The sequence below is a fragment of the Nicotiana tabacum genome, chromosome 16 (genome assembly GCF_000715075.1).
Source record: "Nicotiana tabacum cultivar K326 chromosome 16, ASM71507v2, whole genome shotgun sequence".
Taxonomy (NCBI): domain Eukaryota; kingdom Viridiplantae; phylum Streptophyta; class Magnoliopsida; order Solanales; family Solanaceae; genus Nicotiana; species Nicotiana tabacum.
The window spans coordinates 137,582,755-137,592,656 of NC_134095.1; the positions used below are offsets into that span (position 1 = coordinate 137,582,755).

The 9,902-nt window shown below is 36.4% G+C and overlaps 1 protein-coding gene across 1 annotated transcript; it reads left to right on the forward strand.

Moving 5' to 3' along the window:
• Window positions 1-1,550: 1,550 nt before the first annotated feature.
• LOC107766236 (kirola) lies at window positions 1,551-2,944 on the forward strand. The gene is made up of 2 exons (XM_016584985.2): window positions 1,551-1,799; window positions 2,487-2,944. The coding sequence occupies exons 1-2, from the start codon at window positions 1,613-1,615 to the stop codon at window positions 2,738-2,740; spliced, it is 441 nt and encodes a 146-aa protein (XP_016440471.2). The 5' UTR covers window positions 1,551-1,612; the 3' UTR covers window positions 2,741-2,944.
• Window positions 2,945-9,902: the final 6,958 nt, after the last annotated feature.

Here is a 9,902-nt window from a genome sequence, read left to right on the forward strand (position 1 = left end):
TTTTCTTTAGTTATAATTTTCTTATTTTTTTTTAAAAAACATTTTGAATCATTAGCTATGTAGTACTTTTCGTGTAATTTATAAATATATATAAAAAAAATTTAAAAAAATGAGGAATTAATAGTAAATTCACATCGAAAATCAAGTGTTTTGACTATCCTACTCCACACCCTGTCACATAAATTAGGAAAAAGAAAGAAAAAAAGAAAAGAAAAGAAATACCTTCCAATTTACTGCTTCCCTTTAAGAACATGAAAAATCTTGCTAATAGATTGCTAGTAGTTGTTTTCTAAATAACTCACGTCTCTATCTTGTCTGCCACCTTGAAAATATATGACTGTTTCTATCTTTTCTTTAGATAATAATAGTTGAGCAATCAATATCTAAAACTGTTTTTTTCTTTCATCTTAATCTAATCATTAAGTAATCAATGTATTTTTAACCAGTGCTTTATTTTTGCTTTGGGTAAGATTGTTTCATCTATATAACATTTGTTCCTCACCAATTACTACCATTAAACATGAACAAAATGTTTCATGGACAGTGCATTCTTTTCCCTTATATATCACGTATCTATCTATTTCTCCACCTTAAATAGATATAAGAATATTTTTTTAAATATTGTATCTTATTAAATATTAAGGATCAATATTTTTTATAAACAGTTTTCTTCTCGTTTTTTCGCTTTGAGTAAGGTATTAGGTAGATTGGTTTTAAAGTTGTACCTCCCTTTTAACTCCTCATCCTTAATATTGTATCCTATTAAGGATCAATATTTTTTCTTCTCATTTTCTGCGTTGAGTAAGGTATTAGGTAGATTGGTTTTAAAGTTGTACCTCCCTCTTAACTCCTCGTCTTTAATAACGTTAATTTTAGACTGCTTGACTTATCTCATGAATAATGCAACGTGTTCCATATAATTCAGATCTCCATCTCTTTTACTACCTTGAATATATATAATATTGTTATGAAGTTAAACTAAAAGAACAAAAAAATATAGAGAGAAATAACAACTTTTAAATAACAATAATAGTAAAACTAATTCATACATTGTGAGACTTGATCTCTTATGAAAGTCTCAAACTTTACAGTAAAATGAAGGAAAACTACCGGTTATATCCATTTATAAGTATATAATTATAAAAATTGGTGAATTCATAAAATATTATTAATATTAGTCAATTAGCTATTTGTAACCCAAAAAAGGTTAAAGTTTTGCTTTTATTTGAGTGTGTATTATTAGAATAGATTAAGTACATTTTAAGAAGCTTGAATTTCAGTTTTGGGATGATTTGGTGGAGTTTTAAGGTGGTTTGAATTAAAAATTAAAAGTAGAAGATGATTAAAATTTCATGGTAAAGGACAACAGTAACTTAGCAAGACCTTATACACGTAATGAGCTAACACTAATCTTCCATCTCCAATAATGAAAATCATGAGTTTCGTGGATCACGTTTTATACTAGCTTTTCATGCAGCTAACTAGAACATAATATATTATTTAATAATAATAAAAAAACTAGAATATAATCTATATAAAGACTACAGCCTCTCAGCACTTTCTCACCACTTCCTTTTCAATACTTACTTTCTACTATATTGAAGAAGAAAATATGGGTGTGAAAGGCAAGTTGATTGCCTCAGTAGAGGTGAAGTGTGGAGGACACCCGATTCATGACATTTTTCACACCAATACTCATCATATATGCAACATAAGTCCCGGTAAGATCCAAAAATTTGATATTCATGAAGGTGAAACCGTAAAAGTTGGTTCGATTGTTAACTGGAAATATAACGACGGTATGTAATTCATATTTCTTCTCTCTATACATATATATGATTTACTTGTATGAGTTACCACATTGGGTTATGTAAAAAAGGTCTTTCTTCAAAAAAAAAAAATTTCGTGAAAAAAATTATTTGATGATGTTTTTGGTTACTGTAAAAAAATTTACATCAAAAGGGGAAACAAAAGTCTTTTTTTTTAACTATCTTAATTTTAACTTCATATTGCTAACCCCAATTAATACTTGAACCTATTAGACATATTATTAATAGTACTCAAAAACTTCTTAACACTCTTTGCTAATAGTATTACTAGCATTCAATATAATATATTCAGTCAACAATTACCAAGTACTGAAAAATATTTTGATCATATTTTTTAAAGAAATATTTCTCAACGAAAATTCCTTTTGACATACCAAACACAATATAATCAAATTTAAGCTTTTTCCCTTAATAATTCAATATTTTCGACAATGCCAAATGTTCTTTTGAGATTTTTAACGATAATTCTATTCAAGAAAATTTATAGCACGTCCAATCTTCGCAAGCTTAAAATAATTTTTGGAGAAAATGAAAATGAAAAACAAAAGAAATGAGAAGAAAACATGTTATTCTGAATGTTTATATATTTTATATGAGGAATTGGACAGTTGAACATGGAGTAACATCTCTTGTATTTTTGAACTTTATTGATTATAGATGGAAAAGATAAGATCTGTAAGCAAGTGATTGAAGCCGTAGATCATGAGAAGAAATCAATCACTTGGAAAGTAATTGGAGGAGATCTATTAGAGTTGTACAATTCCTTCACTATTACCACATCCCATGACCACCAATGGACTACATGGACATTTGTTTACGAGAAGAAAACTGAAGAAATCCCAGAGCCTCTCGTTCTCTTGGGTTTTGTCCTACATGTGACCAAAGATATAGAGTGTCACCTTCTCAAGTAATCTAATCTATGCTATTCAATGGTTCATAGCCATATATATGTATGTTAATACACACATATCTCTGTGTGTGATAGAGTATTTGGCAATATTGGCTAGTTCTAGCTAGCTACGTGTGAAATAAAGAATGTTGTGTGAAGAATATATTATATATGCATTCTCCTTCTATGGATGTATTTCCAATGGTGAACATATGTAAGTTTGAAATTTACCTATAACAAAGACGATATATTTATCAGTGTGCTATTCTCATTCTTTTTCAGCCATCTTTTTTATGGGTTTATCTAGTAGTTATATGGGGACTAAGATTTACAAACACTTCGTAGTGCAGTATTGATTAATAGCCAGTCAAATTGTGTCTTGTACAAATTTAGTTGTTAGCTATACTTTAGTGAAAATGCATATGAAACTAGCTCAAATAAGAGCTGAAACTAAACCTGAAAATTTTCTAGAAACAGAGAACTAACCTGCACCACTATTTTCAATCTCCGGAGTGAGATGCGAATTTTCTAAAGGTCCTTCACGAGGGTTTCTTGATTGTCCTGTCTTTAGAGATGCTTGTGAATGTGGCTGAGATGTGTGCTCAAGCCCTAGGTTGCAGAATTGTCATGTATTCCTCCAACAGGGCTGGAAACTTTCATTTAATATATTTTTGAATTCGCATGCCACACCCAAAAACATAATTTAGTGGTTGAGGGATTTCAAAATCTTTATAAGGTTGTTGGTTCAACTCCCGGAAGTAGTGCCTTTTAATTTTTTAACTTTTTTGCCTCTGACATTGCCACGTCCATGGCCCTTCCCACCTCTCCACCTTTAACTCGTCCAAATCCTGTCATTTCAAATTTTACCGAGAGTATGGATGAATGCTTAATTCCAAATACTTTCCAATACCAAGCGAAGGAAAATCCCGAATTTGGATCCCAAATTAATGATGTAACATCACATAAAAATATAATTATAGATTCACATTTTAGAATAACCAGCGCATGGTCGCAAGAACTATCGAAAGAATTAAAAATTAATGAAAATTATAGATAGTATGCCACCTCGCACACGATAAGATTAGCGAGACCATATTTTGGCCGTAACAACTACTGAGAATCATAACAGAGCAGGTGGAAACTGCGAAGAACAGTATTTTTCAGTCTCTACGAATTAATTAGAACGGAGAAGCAACTAAGCGATATTTATCTAAACTTGTAGGCTTTGCCTCAATGCAAACCTCTTGGTAACTTTTCATCTTAATATTTGTCTGGTGTTATTGGACCAGTGAAGAAGTTAATCACAAATACAAGAAATAAGTGTGACGACCCGGGCAGTCGTCTCATGAGTTACTGCTCCATTTTTCCCATTTCTGCTTTTTATTGCTTTGTGTATCGGTTCTATATGTGATCGGGTTGGTTGGCTCGGGTTCGGAAAGGTTTTGAGAAGGTTTGAGACACTTAGTCTCTTTTGAGGAAGCTTAAGTTGGAAAAGTCAACCGGATGTTGACTCATATGTTAGAGGGCTCGGATGTGAGTTTCGAGGGTTCAGATAGATTCGGGAGGTGATTTGAGACTTAGGAGCGTGATCGAAATGTGTTTTGGAGGCCCGGAGTAGATTTAGGCTTAAATTAGCGAAATTGGTATTTTGGCGTTTTCCGGTTGATAGGCGAGATTTTGATATAGGGGTCAGAATGGAATTTCGAGAGTTGCAGCAGCTCCGTTGTGTCATTTGGGATGTGTGCAAAATTTCAGGTCATTCGGGCGTGGTTTGGTTGGGGTTTTGATCAAAAGCGGAATTCGAAAGATTTTGGAATCTTAGGCTTGAATTTGATGTGATTTTGGTGTTTTAATGTTGTTTTGAGCGTTCCGAAAGTTGGAATGAGCATGAATAAGGTTATGGGATATGTTTGTGCTTTTGGTTGAGGTCCCAGGGGCATCTGGGTGATTTCGGATGGTTGACGGAGGGTTTGGAGTTTTTGGTGAAGCTGAAGATTTTCTGGTTCTGTTGTTTCCGCACTTGCGGATTAGGGACCGCAGGTGCGATGCCGCAGAGGTAAAGAAAGGGGCCACAGAAGAAGAAAGTGCCTAGGAAGGCTGGAGTCGCAGAAGCGGCTAAGGAGCCGCACCTACGCCAGGTATCGCAGAAGCGAAAAATAGACGTTTAAGTGATTTGCGCAGAAGCGCACCTGGGACCGCAAGTGCGGGTTCGCAGGTGCGCGTTTGGGACCGCAGAAATGGTTTAGCTGGGGCAGAACATATAAATTATTTCCTTCACAATTTTGAGCTCTTCCACCATTTCTAAGTCGGCTTTCGGAGTTTTTTGGGCGATTTGAAAAAGGATTTCAAGGGGTTTTCATTGAGGTAAGGATTTTGGACCTAAAACTCATTCCTATGGTATTATTTCACGGATTAGAGCTGTAATTAATGGAATTTAAGGGTTAAAATTTGGGAAAACTAGGGCTTGGTATTGGAGACCTAGACTTGAGAATTTGAGGGACCATTTGTGGTCGAATTTTGGGACTTTTGATATGTATGAACTCGTGGGGAGATAAGGAATCTATTGATGTGAATTTTATCAAATTCCGAGACGTGGGCTCGGGTGTCGGATTTTGGTGATTTCGGGATTTATGTTGTATTATATTCGAATGGGCTTCGTCCCCTTAGCATATTTTGACGTCGTGATTCTGATTTTGGATAGATTTGACGCGAGTTGAGGCCGATACGAGGGGCAAAGGCGTCGTGGGCTAGAGTTTAGACCGGATTGAGGTGAGTAATAATTTTAGATGTTGTCTTGAGGGTATGAAACCCCGGATTGCACATCGTTGTGCTATATTTAGGCGATGCACACGCTAGATGACGAGCGTGGGGTCGTGCATTGTTGGCCCAAAAACAGGTAAAGTTTTGAAGAATGACCAATGAACTCAGTCATGGACTAGGTCCATCTTGTGAAGCACTGCCATGATCAACCTACACATGTGAGATGCACGTGAAGGGGATAAGTCCTACTGATCAAGCATCAATATCTCCTAATCTGATCGAAAAGGTTGCATATTGGATAAGGGGAGAAAGTCTCCTTATATGAAGAGAACACAATCCGGATAAAGAGAGTGTTAGAGTTTGATATCTTCAAGGACTCAACTACGATAGAAGATCAGAAATTGAGTCCCAATCAAACTCTGATTTCTAACCTATTAAATGACAGTGATTGTTCTCTTTTACAGGTATTGCACAAACGCAGAAGTTAAACTAAATTGAAAGCAAAAGAGCAAGGTGATTTTGCAAGCAATTTATGTGAGATTTGAGTGTGCACTCCTGAAGCTACTTAAACGAGATAGAAGAACCAGTTCTATTGTATTTTTTTTCTTATTCTAGTTCAATTGTAGTAGGTGGTTTAAAGTTGTACCTTTCAGCTTTCATACAAGCAACTGTATTAGGTACTTTGAGTGTTCAAGTTATAAGCTAACTTAAAGTTGTCGCAACAGTTGAGGCTGTGTGCTACAAGGGGTTAGAGTTAATCTTTAGGTTTACAAAGAGTTTTTGTAAATGCTGTTTTGGCTCAGTGATTTTAGTGGAACTTTGGGAAAATCCTACTGAGTAGTAGGTCATGGTTTTTTCACCTTTTGAGCCAGGTGTTTTTCACGTAAAAATCTCTGTGTTCTTTATTTATATACTTTTTATTCCGCAAACAGTAATAGTTAGAACACCTAGAAGAACTAGGTTCTTCTCGAGCGAAAATTAGGTACCACATAAATCACCCCCTTCTTGTGTAGTATTGACATTTAGAATATGAATTTGTATCAGAGCGGGTTATCCTTGAATAGGCTAACACCTTAGGAAAAGATCAACATGAGTGCACCACCTGGGAACTGGGAAGGGCAATCCACTACTAGGCCTTCACTTTTTAATGGTAAGTACTATTCTTGGTGGAAGATCAGGATGAGGGATCACATCATAGGAGAAGACTATGAACTCTGGGACATAGTCATTGATGGTCCTCTAGCAACTACTAAAAAGAATGCTGAAGGAGTGGATGTGCCAAAGACAAGAGCTGACTGCACTGCTGAAGACCTGAAGAAGTTGGAGAAGAATGCCAAGACCAAGAAATGGCTTGTGTGTGGACTAGGTCCAGATGAGTACAGTAGAATTCAAAGTTGTACCACTACTAAGGATATCTGGGACACTTTGGAAGTGGCTCATGAAAGAACACCTCAAGTGAAGAGGTCCAGAGGAACACTGCGGTATTCTCAGTGTGAGAATTTCACCATGAAAGAAGGAGAAACCATCCAAGAGGTGTATATAAGGTTCACCACACTGATAAATGAACTTAAGTCTCTTGGAAGGATTATTCTTGAAGAAGACAAAATTGAGAAGATTTTGACAAGGGTTCTGCCAGTCTCTTAGGAAAGCAAAATCATTGCTATTCAGGAATCAAAGAACATTGCTACCCTCAAGCTGGATGAACTAATTGGAAACTTTACTGCTTATGAACTGAGAAGGCAAACCATGAAAATGGATACACCAAAGAAGTAAAGAAGTCTGGATCTCAGAATTGCTAAAGGCTCAGATCTGGAAGATGATGAAATGGCTATGATCACAAGAGATTTCAAAAAGTACCTGATGAGAGGAAAGGGTTCTTCAAGAGGTACAACCTTTAACAAACCAAGGGCTCCTGAGAAACAAACCAATGAGGGTTGCTACAAGTGTGGTAAGACTGATCACATGATCAAGAATTTCCCTCAATGGGAAATCGAGTGGAAGAAGGAAAGGGCTGAACGAAGGAACAGGTTCAACCAAAAAGGAAGAAAGGATCAATAAAGGCTATGGTTGCTGCCTAGGGAGAAACATCAGATGAGGACTCAGAAGATGAAGCTGTAGATGAACAAGCACTTATGGCCATTGGAGAATCATATGATGAACAAGAGGTCCAAGTGAAGGGAAGTAGCCAAATATGGTATATGAATAGTGGCTGCTCAAAACATATGACTGGAAGCAAGAACCGTTTCCTTTCACTTGAGGACTTAAGGGGAGGCAATGTCTCCTTTGGAAATGGGAAGAAAGGCGAGATCATTGGGGTTGGAAAGGTAGGTAAGACAGACTCTCACTCCATTGAGAATGTCTACTTGATAGATGGCTTGAAATACAGCCTGATCAGTGTGTCACAACTATGTGACAGAGGTAACCTTGTAGCATTCACCTCTACTAAATGCTTTGTGATTAACCTTACCACTAACAAGATTGTTTTGCAGGGAAAAAGAGTTAACAATATTTACATTATAGATTTGTCTGCTCTCTTAGAAAATTAACTAACCTGCATAAGTGTGCTGGATAATGATCCCCTCCTGTGACATAAAAGACTTGATCATGCCAGTCTGAATCAGCTAAACCAATTAGCTTCTAAGGACTTGGTGATAGGGTTACCTAACATCAAGTTCAAAGAAGACAAAGTTTGTGAGGCCTGTGCAAGGGGGAAGTAGATAAGATCATCTTTCAAAAAGCAAGAAAATGGTAAGAACAACCAACTCAGTGGAACTGGTCCATATGGATCTCTGTGGTCCAATGAGAACCATGAGTAGAGGAGGAAAGAAATATGTAATGGTACTTGTTTATGATTATTCTAGATTAACCTGGGTACTATTTCTAATATCTAAAGATGAAGCATTTGTATGTTCACTGCCTTTGTTAGAAAAACTCAGAAAATTTTAGGAAATCAACTTGCATAGTTAGGTCTGATCATGGAACTGAATTTGAAAATGCTAAGTTTGTTGAATTTTGTGATGAAAATGGTATAGTTCATCACTTCTCTGACCCTAGGACCCCTCAACAAAATAGAGTAGTTGAAAGAAAGAACTGGACTGTTGAAGATATGGCTAGGACTATGCTTCTTTCTAGTAAACTGCCCTGTAGATTCTGGGCCGAGGCTATAAACATTGCATGTTACATTATCAATAGATGCAGGACTAGACCTCTTGTAGAGAAGACTCCCTATGAGTTACTTAAAGGGAGAAAACCAAATATATCCCATCTTAGGGCATTTGGATGCAAGTGCTTTGTGCACAATAATGGAAAAGACTCCCTAGGTAAGTTTGATCCCAGAAGTGATGAGGGAGTATTCTTGGGATATTCTTCACATAGCAAAGCATATAAAGTGTTCAATAAAAGAACTTTGTGTGTATAAGAAAGTGTTCATGTAGTATTTGATGAAATTAACATTCTTTCTGAGAGACAGGAACATGAAGATAAAGCCATTGGATTGGTAAAGGATATGGCTGAAGCCTCAACACAAGTCAAGGTGGCACCAAAATAAGGAACAGGTGATGGAACAGGTTCTTCCATCTAGGGCAACCTAACAGGGGGAATTGATCAAAGAGAAATTGAAATAAATCCCCTAAAAGAACTTGTTCATGACCCTGTTCCTCAGCAACAGAACATGGGAGAAACATCTACCAGAAACCAGTTGGTTGTAAAACCTCACAAGTATCAAAGTTCTCATCCTATTAAGAGCATTATCACTGATCCAACAGCTAGAGTCAAAACAAGATCACAATTAAAGAATCTGTGTGCTTTTGGTGCCTTTTTATCTCTTATTGAACCTAAAAATGTTATTGAGGCTTTGCAAGATGCAAATTGGGTGAATGTAATGCAAGATGAACTCAATCAGTTTGAGAGAAGTCAAGTTTGGAATCTAGTTCCAAGACTCAGGGACATATCAGTTATTGGTACGAAATGGGTCTTCAGAAACAAACTTGATAAAGATGGAATAGTTACAAGAAACAAGGCAAGACTGGTGGTCCAAGGTTACAGTCAAGAGAAAAGCATAGATTATGATGACACTTTTTCTTCAGTTGCAAGACTAGAGGCAATCAGACTTCTCACAGCCTTTGCAACACACATGGAATTCACTCTTCATCAGATGGATGTCAAAAGTGCCTTCCTGAATGGCTACCTGAAAGAATAAGTATTTGTAAAACAACCTCCAGGGTTTGAGAGCAAAGAATGTCCTAAGCATGTGTACAAGTTAGACAAGGCTCTCTATGGACTCAAGCAGGCCCCAAGAGCATGGTATGAATGACTGTCCAAATTCCTACTGGAGCATGGTTACAAAAGAGGTAAAATTGACAGTACCTTATTCTTAAGGGAAAAAAGGTAAGGATATCCTTGTGCTACAAATATATGTTGATGAC

Coding starts and splice junctions, on each gene's coding strand:
- LOC107766236 (XM_016584985.2), top strand. CDS start 1,613: ATGGGTGTGAAAGGCAAGTTGATTGCCTCAGTAGAGGTGAAGTGTGGA. Junction 1,800..2,486: donor TAACTGGAAATATAACGACG/GTATGTAATTCA, acceptor TATTGATTATAG/ATGGAAAAGATAAGATCTGT.